This window comes from Myotis daubentonii, chromosome 5 (genome assembly GCF_963259705.1).
Source record: "Myotis daubentonii chromosome 5, mMyoDau2.1, whole genome shotgun sequence".
Taxonomy (NCBI): Eukaryota; Metazoa; Chordata; class Mammalia; order Chiroptera; family Vespertilionidae; genus Myotis; species Myotis daubentonii.
Genome location: NC_081844.1, coordinates 21,058,575 through 21,084,354, shown reverse-complemented (window position 1 = coordinate 21,084,354; position 25,780 = coordinate 21,058,575). Strand labels below are relative to the sequence as shown.

Sequence of the window (25,780 nt, the reverse complement as noted above, 5' to 3'; positions counted from 1 at the left end):
AATCAATAACGAATATATTTAAATAGAATGAAACAAAGGCAGCGAGTCCTGCCCCGGTTGATGGAGGAGAGAGGGAAGCACAGTGGGCAGCGGGGGCCACTGGTGCAGAGGCCCGGGAGGAGGGAATGGCAGCCCTGCCTGGGAGCTCTGAGCCCTGAGCTGGGAGAGATGGGTGTAGGTAGGGGTGAGTGGGGGTGGGCAGGAGTCTTGAGTGAGAGGCTGAGGGGCTAGGCCTCCTGTTCCTGGGGGGACTGCAGAGTTGGGCAGGAAGGGCATCGGGGTCTGGCCAGGGCGTGCCGGGGCCTCCAAGCTTCTGAGAGAAGGACAGCCCAGGTCAAGCTCACCCTAGTGAGCCAGATCCATGGGGCCAGGGGAGATGACAGAGGGAGAGAGAGGCAAAGGAGACAGACAGAGAGAGGGGGACAGAGAGAGGAGCCTGAAGAAATAGAGGGAGAGAGACAACGAGTTACAGAGAGAATCGGAGATAGGGAGACAGAGGGAGGGAAATGGAGACAGACAGAGTGACAAAATGAGTGATACAGAGAGACAGACAGAGAGATGGAGAGAGACACAGACCAAAAGAGGGACAGAGACAGAGAAATGACGAGAAACAAACAGAGACAGAGGGAGAAGACGATGAGACGAAGACCCTCCAGGAAGAGGTGGGAGGACCCCCTGGGGTGGTAGCAGGCGATGGGATGGGGGCCTGACCCCAGTTCCTGGAGGCAGTACCAGGAGGGGAGGAGGAGGGAGGACAGGAGCCTCCCCGGCCCACTCTGTACCCACCCACCAGTCCTCCTCGGCCCTCCCAACCACAGATGTGGAAATCGAGGCCAACCAGCAGGCCACAGGGGATCGCCCTGGGCCAGCACTGTGGCCCCAGGTTCATGTGGGACCAGTGTCACCAGGTTAAAAATGGAAATGGGTTCGGCCTTTTTTTTTTTTTTCCTTTGAGAAAATCCTAGGCCCAAATAAGGTACGGGCTGCGGGTGCCTGGTGAGCTGGCCAAGTTCTCCTGAGCGAGCGAGTGGCGGCTGGCCCGGCCAGCCTGGGCTTGGGCCTCCTCCAAGACTCGCCCCAGCAGGGCGGCACACCCTGGGAGGCTATAAGGGCCTCCACTCCACCCTGCTGTTCACTGAGCCCAGCCACCGATCCCGCCACAGACCCACCACCTGTGCCCCTCTCCGCCCAGCCATGGAGGCCATCAAGAAGAAGATGCAGATGCTGAAACTGGACAAGGAGAACGCCATCGACCGCGCCGAGCAGGCCGAGTCCGATAAGAAAGCTGCGGAGGAGAAGTGCAAGCAGGTGGGGCCTGGCCGCTGGGCCGCACCAGGCGGCCCCGTGCCCTCTCTGAGCCGGCGAAGCTCTGGGCTGAGGGTGGGGCTCTCAGAAACCTTGGTGCCTGGAGGTTAGGAAGGGGACAGGGGGTGATGCTTGAGCCAAGGAAGAGTGAGGGGATCATTGTCTTCCCGGGAGGGGGGTCCCTGGCCTGAGAGAGAGAGGTGACAGGACCCACCCAACAGGACCAGCCGGGGCCAAGCAAGTAAGCAGGGGCGTCTGTTTGTACTGGATGTGTGTGTGCAAACGTAAGAGTGAGCGTAGGTGTGTCGGGGTGAGTGTGTCAGGTGGGTGTACGTGTACTGGATAGGGTGGAGAGAGAGGGAGAGAGGAACCTGAAGAAATAGAGGGAGAGAGACAGAGATACAGGGGGACGCTGTGTGAAAGTGTATTTGTGTGTGTTTGAGCATTTCTGTGTGTATACATGGTGTGTGTGTGTGTGTGTGTGTGTGTGTGTGTGTGTGTTTCCACTGGAGAGAGTGTGGAGGGATGAGGGTGGCTGTGAAAATGAGGGTGTGGAGAGAGGTATGAGTGTGTGGCTGTTGGAAGTGGGTGTGAAAGAGCGTGGATGTGTGTGAATGGTGGTATCAGCGTGGGGCTGTGTGTATGGGGGAGAGGCTGGCTGCGCGTGCGCTTGTGCAAAAGGTGGCCTGGCTAATGGAACGTGCGAGTGTCAGAGCGAGTGTGTGTTGAGGTGACTCTATTGGGGCTGGCCTGTGTGTGTGCTTGCCGGGGCGTGTGTGTGTGTGTGTGTGTGTGTGTGTGTGTGTGTGCATGCGCGCGCGCCCGTTGAGGTGAGGGGGGGCAATGCAAAGCTGTGGGGAGGGGTGACCTGTGCCCTGTGACTGTGGGCCTGTGGTCCACTTTGGTGACCACCCTGGGTGGGTGGCCAAGTGTGGTGTGTGGTGGGGTTCGTGCCTGGCTGCAGGGGCGGCTGGTGAGGCCAAGGGTGCCTCCCGATGGCCGGGCAGGAACCCAAGTCCCCAGAGGTCAATTCCCCATCTGGGGGGGGGGGGGGAGTGGAGATGTGAGACTCTCCATGAGGCTCTGCTTGTCTGGGTGCCCCTGCTGCCCCTGCTGTGAACCTGGCAGGGCAAGGCAGGGCTCGGGGACAAGAGTCCCAGGAGGCTCCGGCAATAAGGTCATATCAGGGAGCTACCAGGGGAGCAGTGGCAGAGGCCGGGCTGGGCCGGGCCAGGCCGTCCAGAGCAGAAACCAGTTGTCGGGGCCTCGGTGGCCAGAGCAGCCAGTGAGAGGAGGGGAGGGGAGGAGGTCCTGCCCCTTCCATAGGGCCCTGCCCCCCCTGCCCCCCCCCCCCCCCCGGGCTCAGCCACATCCCCGGAGTCAATGGCCAAGTCCTCAGGAGCATCGGGGTCTCAAATAAGCCCCAAGAACTGCCCAGGACAGTGACACCCCGTGCCTGCCCTGCCCAACCCGGGCGCCAGGCCAGCTTGGCAGGTCAAAGCATAAGCTCTGAGCCCAGACTGGCCCTGTCGGAAGCTTGGTCACTGAGCACCTGGAGCAAATGGCTTTCCTCTGTCTGTGCCTTAGTGGCCTCAAGTGTGAACCGGGGAAGCGACCGTGGTACCTCCCTCGTAGCCATGAGAGGATTAGAGGTGACTATGCAGGTAGATTCCCTGTCACTGCTCCGGGCACAGAGTAGGCGCTCAATAAATGGAAGGTTGTTTCCTGCCCCTCCCTACTTCCTGGGACTGTGACACATCTGTATAGGGCAGCTCCACCTCAGCCCTCCCTGCCCTGGGCCCCTCCTTGACAAACACAGCCACCCATCCTGTGCTGGCCCTGAGCTGCCTGCTTCCATAGATCATGCAGCCCTCACCATGAGGAGCTTAGCAGAGAAAAGCAACTTGATGGCTCTAATTTTCACTAAGGTGTGAGTGACTGATATAGTATACTCCACCAAGGCAGACACAAGTTCAAAAGGGAAGGCGCCTCAAAGTCTCCAGGCAGCTGTGTGGCTAAGGGGGCAGGGACAGGTTCTCTGGCCTCCAGCTAGATTTTCATTCTGTTCCCCCAACCCCCACCCCCACCCCCACAAAGCCTCCCACTCGGGTGGACGGTGCTCAAATCCAGACCGGATCATCTAGCTTTGTGACTCAGGGCACGTTGCTGACCCCCTCTGAGCCCTCAGTGTTTTCATCTGAGAAATGGGGGCAAATGATGCCCCCGATGGCCCGGCATGAAACCCAAGACCCGAGAGGCCCAAAGCAAAAGCCAGAGTCCCTTGGGGCCAATGGGCAGTCTTGCCTGGGAACAGAGGCAGGGGGCCGACAAGGGACTCAACTTACCCAGAGTGCCGCATGCTTCAGAGGAAGCCCTGAGGACCCTGCAGCGAAGTCCAGATTCCAGGCCCCTCTAACCCCACCCCCACCCCCACCCCCACCCCGCCTGCTGAGTGTGGGAATGGGACCAAGAGGTCCTGCCCGCCTGCTTCCTGCCCACTTCTCTCCCAGGGCAGTGACATCCGCCACAACTGGCCTTTGACCCCACATCCTGCCTCAGCCCTGTCCGAAGCCCCATTATGGGGACTAAGGTGTGTAGTCCATGAGCCTCCAAGCTGATTTACAGGCAGGGAAACAGGAGGAAGTGACTTATCCAAGACCCCCCAGAGCCAGGGCAAGGCTCCGCCCACCAGCAAAGTGCCACACGCCTGCACATGCTTCATGTGTGGAATTCAGAGGGAAAGAAAGGAACTGATAAGTGTCGGTCTTATTTTTCACACCAACTCCAACCATTAAAGGGGCTGGGGTTGTGTCATTGATTCATTCGGAGAACTTCTTCCAGGGGTCGGTGGTGAGTGCCCAGCCCGTGCTGGGTGATGCTGGGGCCCAGAGTGACCTTAGCCCCAGGCCTGACTTCCAAGGAGCCCCAGGCTGGGGGAGATGGAGCCACATAGAGGAAGGTTCCCTGCCTCCAGGGTAGGGCTAGACCAGGGAGGGACAGGGACTGGAGGGTCCAAGGGGGTGACAAGGGCTCCGTCCAGCACAGCAAGGCACACCACCCAGCAGAGTGGGCTTTGGCGCTGGGTATGGAAGGTCAGTGGGAGAGGGGGGTGCTGGACAGTGGGCAACGCATAACCTAGCGGTCAAGCGAACCAACTTGGAGTCCGTCTGACTCCAAGGTTCAAATCCCCTATCTGTATGGCCTGGGGCAAGTCCCTTCATTCGGGGCCTCAGTTTACCCTTCTATAACATGGGCCTTCAGTAACGGGCCTGGCACATTCTAATTGCTTCATAGCCCTCTGCCCACGTTATCCCAGTCCCCACCCGTTGTACACATTTTGCCAGAAAAGGTCATCAAAACCCAATCATCTCTGTAGCTGGATGGGCACCGGAGACCACCATGTCAAGGCTTCCGTTTTGCAGAAGAAACTGAGGTTAAAAAAGGGATACAGCTGGGGCTTGGAGTCAGGCTTCTGAGCTCCTTACCTGGAGGTCAAGGTCAAGGCCCATAGATCCTGATTTAGGCCTGAGCTGCTGCCACCCTCCCCGTCCTCCGATCCTCTCCAGTGGTTCTCAACCTTCTGGCCCTTTAAATACAGTTCCTCATGTTGTGACCCAACCATAAAATTATTTTCGTTGCTACTTCCTAACTGTCATGTTGCTACTGTTATGACTCGTCATGTAAATATCTGATATGCAGGATGGTCTTAGGCGACCCCTGGGAAAGGGTCGTTCGACCGCCAAAGGGGTCGCGACCCACAGGTTGAGAACTGCTGCACCCCTGCACCATTTCCACCTCAGCATGGGACACTCAGGGGTTCCGGGATGGGAGGCTAGGTGATATCACCTTGGAACAGGGGCCCTTTTAAGAATTTATGTGCGCACGCGCACACACACACATTCCCATACTTTGCACATCTCACCAGTGAACATGTAACCCAGAGCAGACTCCCAGCTTGATCTACTAAGAGCTGCAGGAACAGCAGCTTGTAACATACCCTCTTCCGGAAGGAAGAGAAGGAAGTCGGAGAGGGATGCAGGAAAGCAGGCCTGGTGTGAGGACCGATCAGAAGGGATGCGGTTCCTCTGCTGTGTGACCTGGGGAAAGTTACTCTAGTGAAGAGGAAGTGAAGAGGAGGCAGGAGGATGAAGGGAGCCCAAGAGGGCTGCTGGGAGCATGGACAGGATCGGGAGTCAAACTACCCAAGTCACAAGTCTGGTCCAAGCATGACTTGAACTAACCACCTCAGCCCAGAATTAGGGGCAAGGGGAGGTGCAACCTGGGGTTTTCCTGAGCTGCCCCTCACCGATGGGCTGGGGGCAATAGAAATGGGGAGGTGAAGGGTGTGTGGTTTGTCTGACACAGACCTGAGCTTCTCAAAGCCGGTGTAGGGAGGGGGCCAAGACTAAACAAAGGATAAACAAAGATGACTCAAAATTTGGGAAATGTAGGGAACGTTTTTATTAAGATTAAAGCCACGTGTGCAAGAATTTAAAAGATTTAATCTGAGCCTCAGAAGAAAGTGGTTTTTGAAGGGTAACTCTCTTCTAGCCAAGCCCCCAAAGTCCAGGAATGGGGGCCGTCTGAGCCCTTAAACCTTTCGTTTTTGTGAGACAGTGTGAAAACCACTCTCTTGGGCAATGGGGAGCCATGACAGGTTCTAGGCAGGGGGAGAGCAAACATACACTTAGAAAGGTTCTCTGGCTTGAGGTTGTGGTGCAGAACTAGAGGGAGGTCAGCTGGAAGTAGGGATGGTCCATGAGACTCCCTCCCTTTTTTTAAATATATTTTTTTTTATTGCTTTCGGAGAGGAAGGGAGAGGGAGAGATAGAAACATCAGTGGTGAGAGGGAACCATTGATTGGCTGTCTCCTGCACGCCCCCTACCCGGGATCGAGCCCGCAACCTGGGCATGTGCCCTTCATCGGAATCGAACCTGGGACCCTTCGGTCTGCTGGATGATGCTCTATCCACTGAGCCAAACCGGCTAGGGCGAGACTTCTTTCACTTTAACCCAGATCACGGGGAGGTTGCACCCCTGAAACTGGGATGCAAAACTGAATGTGTATTTCTGGGGAACTGTGTCAGGACTCAAGTTTCTCCAAAGCTGTACTCGATTCCCCAAGAGTATTGGGGAACCCTACAACAGATAAGCACAGCGGGTCCCAGGACAAGGAAAGGATGTGAAAATGAAATTCACGGTGTCGTTTATGGAGTGGTGCACGGCGTTGCTATCCCGTTTACAGAGGCGGAAACAGGCCCGGATAGAGGACTTTTGTGAATGTGGGGGGAGCTCCCGCGCCCCGGGGACGTGGCCCCCGACCGACGCGTTCCCCACTCTGTCCGCAGGTGGAGGAGGAGCTGACGCATCTCCAGAAGAAGCTGAAGGGGACCGAGGACGAGCTGGACAAGTACTCGGAGAACCTGAAGGACGCGCAGGAGAAGCTGGAGCTGACCGAGAAGAAGGCCTCGGACGTACGTTCGCAGGAATGCGGCGGGGCTGGGCAGGAGCCGGGGGCAGAGAGGGAGGAAGAGGAGCAGGAGGAGGAGGAGGAAGGGAAGGCGGCGCCTCCCTGCGCTTTCTCCAAATAAGTCCCGAAAAGGGGCACTTTCCAGCAGCTGCGGCCAGCGGTGCCGACGTCAGGCCCTCCCCCAGCGGTGCTGACGTCGGCGGCCGGGCCGGGTGACCTCATCGCCCCGACGGCGGCCGGGCCTGGGGCAGGGAGGAGCGGGGGCGGCACCGGCGCAGGCAAAGGCTCGGGGGCTGGGGCGCGGCCGCTGCAGCTTCACCGAAGCCGATTCTAGCCAAGTCGAGCGCCCGCTGCGTGCGCCCCCGCGCCTCCTTGCCATGGCCGGCCTCAACTCCCTGGAGGCGGTGAAACGCAAGATCCAGGCGCTGCAGCAGCAGGCGGACGAGGCGGAGGACCGCGCGCAGGGCCTGCAGCGGGAGCTGGACGGCGAGCGTGAGCGGCGCGAGAAAGTGAGAGCTGCCCCCGGCCCGCGCCCCCCTTCCCCCAGCAAGGCGTACTCCGGGGTCCCGCGCTCCCCGGCTCGCCCCGCGCGCCCTCCTTTCTTCCCTTCTCCCGGCGCCTCTCCCTTCCCGCGTTCCCGCCCGCCGCCGCCGCAGCTGCTGTCCACCCCCCTCCCCCGCCCCATTAGCCCGCCTTCGCGTCCTAGGGCCCTTCAGCTCCCGACCGGGGACCCGCAAACGACTCCCACTCCCACCCCCGCCCCGCCTGGGGTTGGTTGCTGAGACCCCCTTCCTCCGCAGCCTTCCGCTTTCCCCGGCCTGGGACTGGGCAGGGAGCGCCGAAGCCGAGTTGGGAGGGGCCGGCCGAGCGGGAAATGGGGGGATGGGGCCGAAGGCTAATGCGACCCCAGAGTGGGGTAGGGGCACCCAGCAGCCACAGAGCTCGGGCTGGTGCCGGGACCCGGAGGTTGGGGGGCGAGGGGGGGATGAGGCAAGGAGCAGCCTTGGGTTCACGCACCTCCTAGGCGCAGCCTTCCCGCTCCGTGGCTGCACCTAGGAGCGGGAAGTGAGAGTGGAAAGAGCTCCCATTGTCTGGGGTTGGACTGGCCGGCTCGGACTGGGGTGGGGGAGGTTGCGTCGCACTCTCGCCTCTTCTGAGGCTTCCCGGCTCCGCTGAACTTTCCCAGCTGCTCCCGGAGGCGCGGCGGCGACGTGTCTGTTCCCCGCAAGGGGCGGTCAGCCTGGAGCCGACGGCCTTTCGCTTCCCAGCTGGTCCCTGCGGTGACCAGGGCTCCTTCTCCAGGGGACCCTTGGAGTGTTAGCACGGCGATCGGTCTCTTGCGTGTCGCGGGGCCAGAGGCGGCAGATAATGGGGCTGAATGAGGGGGATGCCGCCCTCTCTCCCATCCTCTGTCCCGCGGGATGGTGCAGATGGTGGCAACCCTGGGGTTGGTGAGAGATCTGGATTCTAATTCCATCTCCTACTACCAGATACTTAACCCCTAGGGGTGTCTCCCCATCTGTAAAGTAGGGGTGATGATAATGGCGACTCTCTAGGGTAGGTGGGAGGTCCCAGGAGTAAAACCTCCCTGGGTGCATCTGGCACATAGTAGGTGCTGGATTCCTCTTTTGTTTTTGTCTCTCCCCTCCCTCTATCCCCAGAAGAGCTCACAGTCTAATGCAGGTAAGGGGAACAGACACACAAAACTGATTTGCATTCCAGGGGTCTCAGTTCTGTTGTGGGAGCATAGCAGTGGAGCTTCAAAATGGAGGTTGAGCAGAAAATTCTGAATTTTCTGGGACAGGACACCTGGTTATATAAAGTCTTAAAGACTCAAAATTTGGGGGGGTGAAAGCCAAGGGGCCCTGAAAGCTGGAATGTTGGGACTCAAGAGTGGGGACCCCAGAAGTGGAGAAGGCGCTCGGCCAGGTGGCATTGCCATGGGTGTTGTGCCCCAGACTGCTTCAGGGTTGGCCCGAGTCGCAGCCTTTAATCCTGTAAGCCTCCAACAGTAGCTGGTTTGGCCTCTTTCGCACACGGAACCAGCGTAATCCTCCCTCTGATCTCATCCCAAGTCTTCTCGCTGGAGGACAATTACTTCTGCTTAAAAATGGCCCTCAGCCTCGAGCCAAGACAGGAGTGGGATATCCATTTGGGAGGAGAGATGTTTTTGGAAAGTTGCAGACATCTTAAAAAGTTAGCCTTTCAAAGCATGCTTCTCTCAGTCAGGAGGGGGAAAGCCTGAAGAAGGTTCTTGGGCAGAGGAATGGGGCCCAGAGGGGGGAAAAACTTTCTCAGTCGCCTGTAGAGTAAGCCAAGAGCCGGCGTGTGGCAGACTTCTGGGGCTGCCTCCAACAGCTGGTTTCATTTAGATTTTTGTGTGATTAACCGACATCTTCCTGTTCCTTGGCCACATGTATCTAGCAAGCCTCTTTTACCTTATAAGGGAAATCCTTTGTAGAGTGTAGAAGCTTTGATTGCAGGAAGGGGTGGAGCCCCAAATGACTAGCAGTGACTAGCAGTTTTTCAAAAATACATATATATGTCTGTGTCCATAGAGATGAGTGCATCGCAGAAGTCTTTCGAGTCCAGATAGTTGAAAATGTGCCCAAAGCCTAGATGTCAGGATTCAGAATCCCCAACATAAGGAGCCGCTCACTTTTTTTTTTTTTTTTTTTTAAAAAGACAGCTTCTAAATCAAGCACTCTATATGAGCTTAAACATCAATTCCTAACTGCTAATTGGTATGGGATTTCTTGTTGGGGTGCCAAAAATATTCTGGAAGTAGTGGTGTTGGTTGCACAATTTTATGACTGTACTAAAAAACTGGGGGGAATTCAACTTCTGCCCCAGTTGCTGAAGGAGTTAAGATTCACCTAATTTAAAAAGGATAAAAAGCACTCATTGGAAGGAGTGGGTGACATTTCTTAAATTCATTAGGGGTTTTTAATAGATTCTCCAAACTGGTGTTTCAGAAGAGGCTGCCATCAGAAACACTTGTGGGAGTTTCCCCGCCATTTGCTGCTAGAACTCTGGAGCTGAGGAAAGATGCCTGGTTCTCTGTTTTGGAGCAACTCAGGCCTCGTTCTATGACTCCATATTTTTGCTGTTTAAAGGAGAGGAGCAGGGGGGTGGTTTCCCACTCATTTTTACAGCCTACCCCAATTCAGAGGCCTTCACGTCTCCCCTTGGTTCAGCCCTGTTGTCACACATTCTCAATATCCCTTCCTGAGCATGGCTGGCCTTGATTGCCCCCCCCCCCCCCCCCCCAAGGACTTCAAGGTTCAGGGAGCAAGGGAAAAACCCTGGACTGGTGCCCAAGAGGCCATTCCTTCCCAATTCTGTGACATTAACCAGAACTATGTCACCTAGCTGGGCCTCTCTGTTTTTCCATCTGTAAAATGGGTGGGATACTCGAGGATTAAATGAGATGAAATCCTGGCCGTACGACGCCTTGCCCTTCAATGACAGTCCTCGCAGCTGTGAGGAAGCAAGACAGGGAAGGGATAGGATAGGGAGGCTCAGAGCCGTGAAGCAACCAGCCTAATGCACATGGCTACAAACTGGCAAAGCGAGCCAACACCTTTTGATCCCGGAGTTCTTGCTTTTATGCACACTCCACCACGTTATCTTCCTTGTGGGGAAAAACACCTTGAAAAGCCAGTGACACTCTTCAGACACCTCTTCCATGTTTGTAACCAAGATTTCTTCTATATGTTATCCAGTCATCTCTCGGCCAGACTTAGTTAAGGATGGTGTTCCATCTTGGTTGCCTCCCCCCCCCCCCGCCGCCCCCCCCCCGCCAGCGTACGGCCAGGATTTTACTGAGGGCTCCATGTTCTTGCATTTATCTTGCCATCGAGGTGACTGGGTGAGCCAGGTCCCCGGTGGCCTTGTTTTCTAGGAATCCCAGGCACGGAGAGGCCAGCACTGTGCTCTCACAGCATATGGTGTACTTACTTCTCTTCTGTGTTGACTTGACCACCCATCCTGTACCGGGACACACCCCCTCATCATTGAGTGGCGTGTGTTCCCTCATGTTTTCAGGGAAGATCACAGAAAATTAATCACATTCTCCAGAAAAGGGTGGATTCCTTACTGCCTGGATTCCTGGACGGGCTCTGGTAGGGGAATCATGTTAGCTGAGGGAAAGCTAGTGTGTGAGTGGGGGCTTCCCACCGCTGGCCTGTTGCCTCCTAACCCGGCTGCACCCCTGACCTCCCAGGCTGAAGGAGATGTGGCAGCTCTCAATCGACGCATCCAGCTTGTTGAGGAGGAGTTAGACAGGGCTCAGGAACGACTGGCCACGGCCCTGCAGAAGCTAGAGGAAGCAGAAAAGGCTGCCGATGAGAGCGAGAGGTAAGGATGCTTTGAACCCAGTGGCACTGGTGACGGCTTCTGGGAAATGGAGATCTGAATGGATGGCTGACCTCACAGACCTGGGGTGAGAGTGTAACCACATGATGTGAGCATGCGCACATATGTACAATGCACGACAGCGTCTTGAAAACCCTCACACTGTGTATAGAGCTGTTTGTCTTGGTGGTGGTGATGGAGAAAAACTCCCATCAGGCAGAGGGAGGTAAAAAAAAGGGGGGGGGGCAGCTATAACTGCAAGTATGACTGTAATGCTGATAAGTTTGCAGAGTCTGAAAGCCATTGTGCAACTCATCCATGTTCTCAAGACATCAATTTCTGGGGTCAAGTGAGGAGGAGGCAGGTAAAAACTTGGAACAGGCCATGTGTATGTGATTGTTAACAATGCTGTTGGTCAGGCTTTGGCTACTAGATAGCTAAACACGTCAGGGACATGCACAAACTTGAGCTGACAGTGCTCCTCACCTCTGAGGCATGAGCACTCCATTGGGCGTCCAGCAGGGTGCTCTGTCTTCTGGAGACAGTTTTCTGGCACAATTCCAGACTGTGGGATTCACAGAGTACCTGTCTCTGTGGTGTAAATGGGTTCCTTGGGTGGCGACGGTGTGGGCCAGGCTGGTGGTCATTGCATGTCTACCACGATCCCACCAGAATTCTCACTTGACCCATCCACCGTGGTTTTCCAGGATGAATTCCTCCTAAGGACTCATTCCTGAATATGCTGTTGTGACCATAAACTGGAGATTAAAAATCAATTTGGGGGAGGGGTGGGGGGCGGGCTGGGGAACTTGGAGATGGACTCTGGGAGTTGCCCAGGCAGGAAATTTCTTCCCGTGCAGTGGAACGGCCAAAATGAGGGTGTAGACCCCAGACCCCCAGGCAGGCTCTGCTTTAGCCATTTAGAGTGGGGGAGGGAGGGGATGCTATGGGAAATATGAAGGATCCTGTCACAAGGTGCTCATGGCTGAGCCTGGGGCCTGGGTTAGCTGTTGTCTGTGGACACTGTCAGACCAGCCTGGCTGGGTATCTCAATTTTGAAGATGTCCTCAGGGCAAACCCGGAAAGCCTGGGATTGCTTCTCACTTGTATCACCAGAAGTTTTTGGTGACACTGTTGTTGGTGACTGATGTCTTTTGGTAAAAGGAATTTTACACTCAGAAGCTGAAGAATCTAGGTTCAAGTCCTGCTGCCACTTCTTACATGGCCTAGGGCTGGCCACTTTGATCTCTCCAGGAATACAGAGGGTTTTCTAAGCTTGCTCACCTGCTGATCTTGAGGCCTTGTACAGCTGTGCAGCGTGTTGTGACAGTCAGCTGAGAATGGTAGTGACAGCCCAAATGGAAGTATTTATTAGACAGCAGAAGTGTGTGCTCCTTTGCTCTGAGTGGGCACTGCACACATTGCTATGTTATCCTGGGTCAGCCTTTTTGGAGCTGCTGATCTTACCTGGATCACTCCAAGCAGTACAGGCCAGAGTGAGTTCATTTCATGGTCAGCCAATTGAATCATGGAGACTTCCAGCTGTCCCCAGGGGGTATCCACTTCAGGCTCTCCTCGCCCCTCACCTTGCTGGTACCCCACTCTTACCTGGGCTTCCCACCACAATCCATTCACCATTCTAGTTTCCACTCACTTATTTTTGAAACTGTCAAGTGCCACCCACCTTACAGTCTAGTCACCCTGACCTCCTGCTGTGTTGACATTTCTCTGGGGCTTTCTTGTGCGGTTCCCTCACTGAAGAATAACTTTCCCTCCCTTGTTCACTCGTGGACTCTCTTCTGGAACGTCTTCTGTGACACCTCCCCCACTGCAACAGAATTCATCTCTCCTTAGCCAAGCTGGCCCAGATCTCTAATCACATTGTAGTAACAGAGTACAAATACATGCTGTTACTAGTCAGAGGTTACTTAGAATGGGAACACAGACTCCAGAGTCAGACCACCAGGTTTGAGTCCCAGCTCTGCACTTACTAGTCACTTCGCCTCTCTGTGCCTTGGTTTCTTCTTCTGTGAAATGGGGACAATGTACCTACCAGTTCATGGGGTGGTTTTGAAGTTTAAGGCATTTAGAGCAGTACCCAGCGTTCAGTAAGGGTGAAAAGTACATGTGAGCAGCTCTACAATTTCCTCTTTGGAGTCTGGTTCTTGGCAGATGTCTGACAAGTGCTTAGATGAGCAAGTCCGTGGAGGTGTGTGGTGAGGTGGTACTGTGTCTGTGTTGGTAATGACAAGGTTGTCCTTGCAGAGGAATGAAGGTGATAGAAAACCGGGCCATGAAAGATGAGGAGAAGATGGAGATCCAGGAGTTGCAGCTCAAAGAGGCCAAGCACATTGCAGAGGAGGCTGACCGCAAATACGAGGAGGTGAGTGGGGCTGGCAGATGGCGGCGGCAGCAGGAAATAGGGAGGAAATGGATGTGTGATAGGGAGATCCTGGGGCTGCCCAAAGGAAGTCCTCTGTTAGGTCAGCTGTCCATCTGTATCCACATCTGTTTTTCCAGAGACACCACTTGGCTGGGAACTGTATCTTCCACAATGCCAAAAGGTTCTGGGGAATTCTGTGACACTTGTCTGACTTGGTGGGGAAATCAGCTGACCAGATCACTTTTTGTCCCGCAGCTGGGTATTTCAATACAGTTTGGCTAAAATTGGGAATCGTGGTCCCTGGTCATGGGTCTTCAGTCCCCTTCCTGCCTGCATCCATGGTCTCAGCTCTTCCTTCCCCTCCTGTCTGCCTTACTCTTGGGACCTAAGGGAGAGAATGTGGATGTTCTCCAGACTGAGTTAAAGAAGCAGCAGTAAGCCCCTGGCATAGTCTGGGTGTGGCCTCACTGTCTGCACTGGGAGGGCATCCTATTAGATGTGGCTGTTGGGGGGGGAGGGGGCCGCGGGGGGGGCGGCACCTCAGTCTCCGATGATCCTTTCTGTCTCTGCAGGTAGCTCGTAAGTTGGTCATCCTAGAGGGCGAGCTGGAGAGAGCAGAGGAGCGTGCCGAGGTGTCTGAACTGTGAGTGGCAGAGCAGAACTGAGTGGGGCCCAGCTCTTTTGGGTCAGAGCTGGAGGGAGTTGGTTTACACCAACCAGGGCCTCTGGTCAAGTGGATGGGCATCTGGACTCATTGCTCTGTAGCTCCTCTTTGCTTCTGTGGCTGACAGAGAGGTGGCAACTGTTTGTCCTTGCTGTTCACGTCTTGACTCTAACCATAAAGGTATTAGGAAGTAGGAGTGAGACAGCTGGTAGCAGAGAAGTCTCATTCTTCCAGAGAGACTATCTCAGTAGGCGTGCCTTCTTTACAGAAAGCTGACCTACAGAAGGCAGCACTCCCCTCCTCCCACCCAGTGTTTAAATACTTTGCTTCTGAAGTCATTATTTGGCCATGACACATTAACCCTGACAGGCGGGGGAGGGGGTAAGAAGCTTGACCAGAATCCAGAAAGCTCCAAAATATAAAAATTCCTCTTCCCTGGGCCTTCCAGCTCCACAGAGCATCTCACAGTCTTAAAGGGGTCTGGTTTTGCAAATCCATTCTGGGCTTGCTTCCTGTAGTGTCCGGTGTAGACTGCTGTCTCCCAGCCTCCTGCTCTCCATCTCATTCTTACACCTTCCGGAGTCAGCCTCATCAATCACAGATTCCACAAGTCCCTGTTGCCTCAGCCTTGGCAGGAGCCCAGGAGCACTCTATAAACCTTCCAATACTCCACAGCCTGCCTGCCGCGCCTTTGCCTGGCATGATAGGGTTTTGCTAAGTACACAGTGCTCCAGCTCAGAAAAGGCCATTAACCTTTTCCCCGCATTCCTTGTGGGGGGCTCCAGGCAGTGTGGATTCCTCCTTTGGAGGATTGCTGTTAGGGGGAATTGCCTGCGGTAAGGGAAGATAAGACATAAAAATCCTTTGTCTTTGTGCAGAAAATGTGGTGACCTGGAAGAAGAACTCAAGAATGTCACTAACAACCTGAAATCGCTGGAGGCTGCCTCTGAAAAGGTTGGTTGGCTTTAGTTAGAGGGTGATTGGCTGGACTTTTTTCTTTCCTTCCCCAGAGGTACACAGGAGCATGCCAGGGCAACAGGGATCTGTATTGGCTAACAGCAGCTTTAGTGCCCCGCTGCTGGGGTTTTTTCCCCACAGAAAGGTGTCTGGATTTCCCTCTTTCATGGGGTCTTAGCACCATCTTTTGTCTCCAATTCTTATGAGGGTAGACATGGAAGGTGAGATTAATGCCTGGTCAGGCGTTTCCTGGAGAGATCTGAGCATAATCCTATAAATACAGAGCCCCACTCTCACTTGGATCCCTTGGTTCTTCCAGAAATACCTTACTGAAGATTGAGCAGCAGATATCAGAAGTGGGATAGGGCTTTTTAGGCTGAGACAGTAACCAGAGTGGTCACTACAGGATAGAATCACATTAGGAGTAACGTGTAGTCTTCCTTGGCTTACCCTGCTGAACTCCCCATCCTCATTGCTTCCTCACCTTCCTCCTACTATCCTCCAGGAGCACTGAACTTCAGTTTCACAAAAATTCCATGTTCTCTCATCACTGCCAGTTCTTTAAACCTGCTGTTGGAAGCAACCTTTCCTTTTTTCTCTGCTTGATAACCTATTCATCCTTCAGGCCTTTGCTTAAGCAGCACTTCTTCTGAGAAGCCTGCCCTGATTGCTCATTTAGGTTAGGCGTCTCTTGGCTTCATAGTCCCACCTACATCTTTTCCTATCATGATGATTGATCTCATCCATCATAATTACTCAATTATATGCCTTCCTTTCTAGATTGTAAACTTTAAGAATTGGGTCCCATAGCTGACTTGTTTAGAGCTATATCATTAGTCCTAGCCTTGTGCTTGGCATATATTTGATACCAATATTTGGAGAATACATACAATCCAGGCGTACATGACAATGTGGCCTTTGCTTCTGTGAGAGCTCAGAGTCGAGTGGAAGAGACTAACAAGATAACAATGTGCTTTGGAATTTCAACAGAGGCACCTTGGAAAGTTGGGAAAGGTGTCCTGAGAAGGTGACCTTAAAAAAGGCTGCAGAACATAATGATGGCTAGGAGCTTAAATTCCAGGGTCAGATTCCAGTCTCATGGCTTGGTCATTTGATAGCCATGTGACCCTAGACAAATGACCTCTTTACTCATCTGTAAAATGGGACTGAGGCTATCTAGCAACATTGCAAGCTGTTGGTAAATATCAACTAACTAGTGGCCCTGTGCACGGATTCGTGCACTAGTGTGGGGCGTGGCCTGCAGGGATCTGCCTGCTGTGGGAGCAGCCGCTCATCCTGGTCAGCCAAGCAGTCAGCTGAGTGGCCCTCTCCCTGTGAGAGTGCACTGACCACCAGGGGGCAGCTCCTGCGTGGAGTGTCTGCCCCCTGGTGGTCAGTGCACATCATAGCGACTGGTTGACCAGTCATTCTGGTCATTCTGCCATTCAGTCGCTGGGCTTTTATATATATAGATATTCATCTGAATTGAGCCTTGAAAGACACATGATTTCTAACAGGTGGTAATTAGGAAAGGAACATTCTGTCCCTGGGTCCCCATCATAGACAGAGCTGGGAGACCAGAAAGTACACAAAATTTCTTGAGGAAGTTGATAGCACCTTGAGGAAATTGGTGGGAAATGGGGTTAGAAATATAGATGTGAAGGGCCTTGAATAGCATGCATTTCCATTCAATCATTGGTCCCACCTCATCACAATTTTAGCTCAAGTTATCAGCTTAGTACCATCCCAGAGGGGTCTCCCACAGATTCTCTGAGTTTTGCACACATTTCTTCTGCCTGGAAAGGTGCCTGACTCTACTTTACTTCTTAGGCATGTTCTAGCACACTTTTTCCAAGGAGCAGGGAACCAGTATGCCTTTTTCTTTCCTTTTTTTAAAAGCAGTATTTTGGTTTCTCCCACAGTATTCTGAAAAGGAGGATAAATATGAAGAAGAAATTAAACTTCTGTCTGACAAACTGAAAGAGGTGAGTGATCACACCCAACTGGTCAAGTTTCTCCTGGCGCTGGTCTTGAAGCAATCATAATAACGCTCGTCTTTTCCTTTAGGCCGAGACCCGTGCTGAATTTGCAGAGAGAACAGTTGCAAAACTGGAAAAATCTATTGATGACCTGGAAGGTATGAAATTACCATCTAATTTTGTTTGCTCTGTCTCTCCCTACTTGACACATCCATGGAAAGTTGGGGGAAATCTGTGCAGGGACTAAGTTGGGCTATGTTCAGTTTTGGATAGTAAGTGCAAAGTGATGTCACATCTGGAAGTCTGGAGCATTGGAATCAGATAGTGCAAATCAAATTCAGACTCGGGTTGCCATTTTTTGAGAAATAAAATATCTTTGGTTAATTACCTCCACGTGTGAGTACAAAGACCCAAATATGGCTGATTTTTTTAAAATGTCTTTAGAATTTTTTTCCATTTCCTCATTTCTGAGAGATGCCTTGCATTTTTCAGATGCCTTGCATTTTTTACAGAAGCTCTCTCTCCCAGAGAGCTGAGCTTATCACTATATGAGACAACGGAAATACAGAGAACGTAGGGACTAAATAAAGACTCCAGTCTGCAAGCCTGGTGCCCCCACAGATTCCAGAATTTCTTGTAGAGTTCCAACTTTTTAAAAAATTCTGTCCTGTGTTCTTCATGAAATAATTCTGGAATTCCAGATCTTGGGGTTCAGACAGGATCCCCCAAGCTGCCTCTTTCACCTAGAAAAGGTACAAAACTTATTCCTCAGACCATGTGTCCCGAGTTTGGTTTGGGAAGTGAGGCTTCCATATAAGGAGAATTGCCCTCCTTCCAAAGTGTGACCTTTAACCAGGTGACATCATTGACAGTCAGAAACAACCCAGGGCAGGAGACTAGTGACCTGTGCACTTGTAGTCACCACTCTTTAAAGGTTATGACTAACCCCCAGAACGTCAGAATGCTTAGGAATCACTCTGTCCATCTTTTGTTTTCTTGTTTCTGTAAGACACAACTTCCTCCTAGTTCACGCTTTGTTTTCTCACTTTTTTTCTCCCTTTCATTGCTCATCTGTGGCTCGCCATCTCGACCCTCGCATTCTGTCCCCTGTACCTCTTCTTCTGAACTCTCTCTCTGGGGACATCCACCCTCTAGATGAGCTATATGCTCAGAAGCTCAAGTACAAGGCTATCAGCGAGGAGCTGGACCATGCTCTCAACGACATGACCTCTCTCTGAGAGGCAGCAGGGTGCTGTCCTCTGTCCTAGCAAAACTGAAGTCTGCTTCTCACTCTGGTACCTGTGTTCCCATTTCCTGCCTCCTGGTTTGACCCTTCAAGCCACCATCTGCTGTGACTGTGACTGTGTGACCGAAATAAAGACAGGGGGTCCTCATCTTCATGCCCTCTTATTTTCATTTTTTTCTACTTGCCGCTCTTGAGCCGTAGTAGCTGTGGTACCCTTGATGTGGGTGGTTCAAATGAAGAGCTCATTTCAGAAAGAAAATTATGCCCATGCGATTATTTTCTGATGACATGAAAACAAAAGCCAATTTGGCACGAGCTCTCACACTCTGTATCTACCAGTAACTGTTTTTCCTTAAACAGAAATTGTTTTGAGTGGAGATTCATCCACTTTCATAGAGTCAGCAGAATTTGCAGAAACCAGCAGGATTGTGTCTAAAAAGAGGCTACGCTTGAATGGGGTTTGCTCTACGGACTCAAACAGTGGCAAAGGCGTTTTCGTCTCTATGCCTTTTTGCATTTGTTTCTCTTTATACTCTGAGAACAGTGCCTGGGGTTCCCTATGTTTTCACTGTTCGTGGAATAGCTATCCAGCTCCCAGTCCTGGGAAGAAGTTCACCCATGAACTTCATCCCTATACCTTGCCTGTAGAAAACTACCCTACAAAGAATTAAAGAGCATCCCATTAGCAGGGAGAGAGTGGAAGCTGCTGGAATGCCAAAGAAAGGAAGCGAGGTGATCCTTTTCTGAGTTTCAAACAAAGTTGCCTGAGATGCTAAAATCTACCTCCCCTCATACTTAACTAGAAAGGAACTTCTGCAAGTCCATTCAGCCCTCCCCTGCACTCCACCACCACCACCTCAGATTGTCTCAGTAACTCTGACATGTTGATGTCCAAGCCACATCTTCCAGACTTCCCCTCGAACCTGACAATGGCATGAAAATCTCCAGTTAGCATTAATGTGGGGTCCCTACGACCTGTTATTCCTCATCCTGTTTTGATTCAAGTGGGAACCTCTGTCCTGATTTTTCTTTATAGTCATTGCTTCAAAATACATCTCCCCTAAACAACCCACACCCTTCTACCCCCAGCATCTCCCTGCTTCTGCCATCCACCAGGAACTTCTGTATAAACCACACCCCTCACATGTCGTCATACATCCACCCCTGGAAAAGTTACAGACTGTGTGGAGGTGGATGTATTCTGTTTGTTCTCTCTGTGTATTTGTTCCTGGGATTTTTCCAGACATTTGTAGCCTCCACCCTTTGAAACAGCTGCAGCTCTGCCTCTCCAGTTACTCTGGATTGGTTCTATGGTGATCTACTACTACCTGTCTACGGGACTCTCATGATTCTCAAGGGCAATTAACACTTTCAGGGAAAGTTATTTTATCTCAGCCCCAATAACAAAGTAGATGCCAGGAATCTAGTGGCAAGGTGAAGTGAGATCAGGATTTATAGTTGGGATGTCGGGGTTTTGATTCTAGCTCTACCACATTAGCTGTGTGACCTTGAACAAGCTATTTAGCTTTTCTGCAAAATAAAGGTGCTATCTTAGTTATTGTGAGGATTAAATGAGATAATGGAGAAATTAGCTCACACAGTAGGCACTCAATTACATGTATCCTTCTAGACTGGATGGGCCTGGGTCACTGTTCTGATGGAATCCTCTGAGATCAGAGTGGCTAGGTTTTTTAAGTGCCTGGTCAAATGAAAAGTTTCACAGTTGTATTTGAAAGGCTGCCATCTTGTGCACTTTTTTCCTTCCTGAAAATTTCCAACCTGATCCTATCACCTTTTAGGAGACATTTTACTTCCCTTCAGTATTTTAATGAGTCTTGGCCTAGTCCCTTATCAGCCATCACTCACGGCAAACCAGTTCTCCCTCGTGTTCTGTCATGCATAGCTCTAAATGGCATCTTACTTTCTTAAAAAAAAAAAAAAAATTGTGTCATCAGCTCAATCACTTAATAACATACCCGTAGTTTAGCTTAAATTTCAATCATGTTGCGTTTGCTTGGGTTTGACTACATTGCTATGGACACACAGAAGCAATAACACAATTACGGGTGGAATTTCAACAGCCATTCCCAGAAGCTCCAAAAGAAAGATGGGTTACAGGATTAATTAACTGTATTTAGGGGGGAGATGTATTAAGTCACCCATATCTGGAATTAAAATCTTATGTTTGTGTAGCACTTCATAAGTTCTGAAGCATCTTTCATTCTTTCTCATAATAACCCCCATACCACACGGTAGTATTGTTATCGCCATATGACAGATGGGGAAACAGACCTAGAAAGGTTAAATGGCTTACTTCATTGGCACAGCAGGGACTTAAATCCAGGAGTTCCGACTTTAGGATTGCCAGATGTAGCAGATTAAAGTACAGAATGCCCAATTAAATTTGAATTTCAGATAGGCAATGAATAATTTTTTGGTATATGTATATCTCATGCAACATTTGGCATATACTTATACTAAAAAGTTTGTGTACCTGAAATTCAAATTCAGCTGAACACTGTATTTTATCCTGCAATCTGATCTGACTCCCAAATTTGGTACTTGATTTCTATTATTCCATGGTGTTCCATTATAATTAAAATGCAAAATGCTTTCTCTGCTATGACGTATACTCTGACAGTATGGATTTTAGGAAACCTTCTCCCCCACCCCCACCCCTCTTTAAAAAGATGCTTATTAATTTATTTTTCTTCCACTCTTAATCCTCACCAGAAAAACTTGCTCAGGCCAAAGAAGAGAACGTGGGCTTACATCAGACACTGGATCAGACACTAAATGAACTTAACTGTATATAACCACATCAGAAGAGTCTTGTTCCAACAGAAGCTCCAGACCTCCGTTTCTTTCTCTTCTCTTGTAAGAAGTTTCTTTTGTTACTGCATCTACGCAAATTATGAGTATGTGACCAAATATTTTGTATCAGAGAAGCTTTGAGCATCAGTTAAATCTAATTCCTTCCCCTCTTCCCCAAATGGCACCAGATTTTTTTAGCTCTATTTTTATCCTTAAATTGCATTTATTCCTAAGCTAGTCAGGGTGTTTCCTATTGAACATTAGTCTCTTAAGACTGAGGGCATATGGTTTCTGGGAGATTAAACAACCCCACACTTCCAAAACACAGACTCTAATATCTAGTCACTGGCCAATTTAAAAGGTTGAAGAGTAGAACCACTGGGCCACTGTTGGACACACTATAGGAGTCCAGGGACCATCACATTAAAATGGGTGGGGATTTTCCATCCAGAGCATAAAAAGGTTTGGGGAGAGGCTATTGCGGGAAGTCATAAACCATAGATAGATTAGTCGTTCTGGCTCTTTTCCACACTCTACTGTGCAGAACATCCTTTGAGCAAACAGTGTGAGAATGCTTGGGAAATAGTTATAACATTTACTCTTATTTGAGGCCATCCACTCAGCAGGAATGAATTCAGTTCTGTTCAGGAAGCCATACCAAAAAGACTGCTAGCCTTCAATAATTGAGCAAGAGCATTTTTCTATTAAGTATTAGGCAGAAGAGATAATGTGATCGGCCTAACTTATCTCCTCTGTACTTAGGGAATGGTAAATTGAAGATTTACTTATTTAGGGCTTTAATTCCTTTGTCAGGACCAAGTTAATAAAAGACCAGGAAACTCCTGATTCAACTGGATATGCAGTATTTTGTAGACAGGGCTGCACATTTTGGCTTTGTTATATTTTTGCTTTCTTGGTTAACATCTCAGCTGAAACATTCCATATTCCCCAGCAGTGAGGGGAGTAACTCAAGTTTACAGTTCTGCCTAAAAATCACCCTGATTCTAGCTTTTTGGACTCCTCTGCCCCTCACTCCTATTTATTATGCATCACACTACCCAGGAGATACACTAGCAAATTGTGCAATTGAATAAAACCCACACTTTTCATTTAGATTCTTGCAACTGTATCATATGTAATAGTATCACTTTTTCTACATTTTGGTCAAATAAATTTTTACATAAACTATAATTTGTGTGAATTTTAGAACGTGTGGGGACATATCAGGCATTTTGGTTCAATGAATGTTAAATGGGATGGATAGATAATTGTGCCATGAATTGAGCAAATTTTATTTATTAGCTTCATACCATGACTTCATGATATAAGGATTATGATCTCTTCATTACAGTGAGAGCGCTTTGCCTCGGTTACGCTAAAGCTCCTGTCCTTTGTTATTCCCAATCATGAGCCGGACTGTGAAGAATGAGTAGGATATTAATAGATGAATAGGAGTAGGAAAGATGGTCCCTGTTGCATTAGTTAGGAAAGCACAGGCCTGCCTGGAAAGGTTTCCTGTACATCGCATAAAGGAAAAATATAGGAAAGCTGGAAGGTAGGCTGGTCCACCTTGATGAGAGCCTGAACATAACTTGGTCAGAAGTGGAGAGCCACTGACATTAGAACACTCCACTTAGCATTCATTTTCAGAAAGGATTAAAATGGGGATACACTAGAGGCAGGAAGACCAGTTAGAAAGATGTTTCAATTAATCCAGGGTAGTACTTGCCATGGAATTGGAAGGAAGAAGTGATCTGAAGGAAGTCATCTTAAGATTTAGCTGACTGCAGTTTAACTACCTGAATTGTTTTGGTATTTGCCTCAAGATCACATCTTGGAAAAGGGAGCTAGGGAATCAAAAAGAGAAATGAAAGGCATTAAAACACTGATGCAGCATGCAAACAATGTTTTGTTACCAAGTACAATTGAAAACATTTCCTGCTATTCAACATTTAGCTGACACTGAGCTCATTTAGATGGCAGAAGAGAATGTCAATAAAATAATATCCCCTCTAAATGTCTACCATTACTAGACTGAAGTTCCTTCTCCGTCCTTCCCACCCTTGCCCCGCACCCCCGCCCCCCGGGATATAATCTAATCTCAGGATACTGTTTAGTCCTGTGCCTGAACACTTAACACAAGTGTTCAATATTTATTAAACTGAACTGTCTCAGCTCTTGGGGAATCCAGTCCCATGAAGTGTGAGTGGAACACAAGGTGAGGTCAGGACCGGTTGTAAGGACTTTATCCTGCCCGTAGACCATGGGTGGACATTGGGTGTCTTAGAATGAATGAGCACACTGCGGGATGGAGTCTGGATTAGAGAATGGCAGGGAGACCATTGGGAGAGGTGATGATCTGAGGGGCGATGGAAACAGAAGAGCAAGATTCAAGAGCTACTGAGAATGTCCCTGAGGACCAGAATGCAAGGGACGACAAAACGTCTCACAGACAACTTAGGTTTCAGATAGAAGGCAATTCAGGACAAGCTAATGTGAGTAGATGATGAGGTCGGTTGTGGCCATGCTGAATCTGAAGGATCTTGGACAAATCCAAAGGCAGATGCTGAGAAAGCCCTTGGACACAGAGTGATCGCTGGGCACTAGGTTCTCTAAGAAGTGAGAATCACCAGTGTGGAGAGATACTAGAAGCCACGGGGCGGGGGACCACCTAGGAAGTGCAAACAGACAGGAAGGGAACCATGAGGCACATGGACACCTCGGGGACAAGTGGAGATTCCCCCCCCCCCCCCCAAAAAAGGCAAGGGAATCTGACAAGCAGCACCCAGAGAAGGGGAGTTGTAGGTGGCGGGTGAAGAAACAGGCAAATGAAATGGAAAAAGTGCCCAGAAAAGGAATTGCCGGAGGAAGGTGGTCAGTCGCATCAGCTACCACGGGGACTGAAACCTGCAAAGTGGCCTGTGACTCTGGCTGGCGCTTTTCCTGAACAAGACGAGCGGAATGGGCTGAGGTGCAGGGAGGCGAGCCCGAGGCCATGGCCGGGACCCCACTCCGATGCCCCAGAGCGACTCCACGCGGCGAGGCCGCACTCGGGCTGTGGCCCGCCTTTGAGACGCAGGAAACCCTAGTGATCGGGACTTGGGCCTCGGCAGCTTTGGGGTCTGCATTCATCGCCCAGCTTCCCACTCTGGGGCCCGGGCAAGTCACTCAGCCCCTCTGGCCCGTTTCCTCGCCATAAAATGGGGCGAATCGGCCCGGCTGTTTGGCTCGGTGCCCCAGGTGTGAGCCCCGGCTTGGTGGGGGCTTTCGCCACCAAGGGTGTGTGTCCCCCTCACGCGGCTCTTTCTCTCTCACCTCCTCCCCCCCTCCCGCTCTCTCTAAAAATCAGCGGGAAAAATACCCTCGGGTGAGGATTGCAAGACAAAACAAAACAAAACAAAACAAAACGAGGTCACACAGCGTACCTACCTCAGCGGGCTGCAGTGGGATGGAACGTCTTACATGGTTTCCTTTAGTCACTGTTTCCACAAACACGGGCCGGCACAAACCAGCGTTCCCAAAGTCTGACTGTGCTTCTCGCTCTCCAGAGGGCTGACTGAGGGCAGGGAAGCTCCAGGGTGTTGGGTCTCATCAAAGAATCGGATCGATACCCGCCCCCCCACCCCCCAACCGACACTCAGGCCGCGTCACAGCGGACACTCCACTTGCTGAGACCATTCTCTGCCCTCCGGAGCTTCCGAATCCGCACCTGCACAGGGACCTCTCCGCCCAGAGTCCTCTGGGAACCGCCGACTCCCCGTCTTTGGGTGCCGGTGCCATTTGGGGCTCAGCCCGTCTGGGCATCCAGGTGACCTCAGCCTATCCTATAAAATAAAAGGCGAATGGGCAAGTCGCCCCCTCAACTGGGAGTTCGACCAGGGGGCAGGGCCTGCCGGACCCCACCTCTGCACCGGGCCTCTAGTAAATGTATAATTCTTCACTCCTTTCGGCCTCGTGCGTCCCTCCTTCGGTGACTCTAACACAGGGTAACACTGAAGGCAGAGAATGCCCTGGACAACCTCTAATTAGGTCCGAGGGCCATCCTGAATTGTGCCCGCGAGCTCAGCTGGTGAAGGCCTGGGTAGCTTTAAGTCGGTCCCCTGACCAGCGCCTAGGTCCCGGAGTCTACCTGGGGGCGGGGGGACGGGGTGGAAATAAGGGGGATTGGCTCATTTCCACTGTGACCAGCCCCCCTACTCTCCTTTCCTCTTCGGATTCCCCTGGCCTGCGTACTGCCCTGCCCGAGCGGAGGCCTCCAGCCGACACCACCGAAGGCACCGCGCCTTCCCGCGCTCTTCCCGGCGCCTACTGAGCCTGCGCGGGCCGAGAAGGCGGGAGCCAGAGACCCTATGCGCGTGCGCCCTCTGCTGGCACCTAACGGTTTCCCTGGCGCGCGTGCGCAAGCTCCCCTCCCCGGGCTGCGGGGGCGAGGAGCCGTTGGCGCTGATCCCAGCGCGCTCCCCGCCTTCCTCGGGGGCAAGGCGGGGCCTCCATAGAGTCCGGGAAAGAAAGCCGGGACACGAGAGACCACGCCCCTTGTCCTGGTCTTCTTTTGAAGCCCCTAGACTCCTCACCGCTGACCAATCGCAACCCGCCCTGTCTTGAG

At 51.5% G+C, this 25,780-nt stretch overlaps 1 protein-coding gene across 4 annotated transcripts; it reads left to right on the top strand.

Moving 5' to 3' along the window:
- Positions 1-1,124: 1,124 nt before the first annotated feature.
- TPM4 (tropomyosin 4) lies at positions 1,125-22,365 on the top strand. 4 transcript variants are annotated; one of them, XM_059696392.1, is made up of 10 exons: positions 1,125-1,308; positions 6,654-6,779; positions 11,001-11,134; positions 13,397-13,514; positions 14,087-14,157; positions 15,057-15,132; positions 17,058-17,120; positions 17,203-17,272; positions 18,270-18,409; positions 21,094-22,365. In XM_059696392.1, exons 1-9 carry the CDS (start codon positions 1,195-1,197, stop codon positions 18,350-18,352), a joined length of 855 nt encoding a protein of 284 aa, XP_059552375.1. In that variant the 5' UTR covers positions 1,125-1,194; the 3' UTR covers positions 18,353-18,409; positions 21,094-22,365. The 4 variants fall into 4 exon arrangements, with proteins under 4 accessions (XP_059552375.1, XP_059552374.1, XP_059552377.1 ...); XM_059696391.1 differs by lacking the exon at positions 18,270-18,409 and having other exon boundaries at positions 1,128-1,308; XM_059696394.1 differs by lacking the exons at positions 1,125-1,308; positions 6,654-6,779 and adding an exon at positions 6,904-7,284.
- Positions 22,366-25,780: the final 3,415 nt, after the last annotated feature.

Coding starts and splice junctions, on each gene's coding strand:
- TPM4 (XM_059696392.1), top strand. CDS start 1,195: ATGGAGGCCATCAAGAAGAAGATGCAGATGCTGAAACTGGACAAGGAG. Junction 11,135..13,396: donor GCTGCCGATGAGAGCGAGAG/GTAAGGATGCTT, acceptor TTGTCCTTGCAG/AGGAATGAAGGTGATAGAAA. Junction 13,515..14,086: donor CTGACCGCAAATACGAGGAG/GTGAGTGGGGCT, acceptor CTGTCTCTGCAG/GTAGCTCGTAAGTTGGTCAT.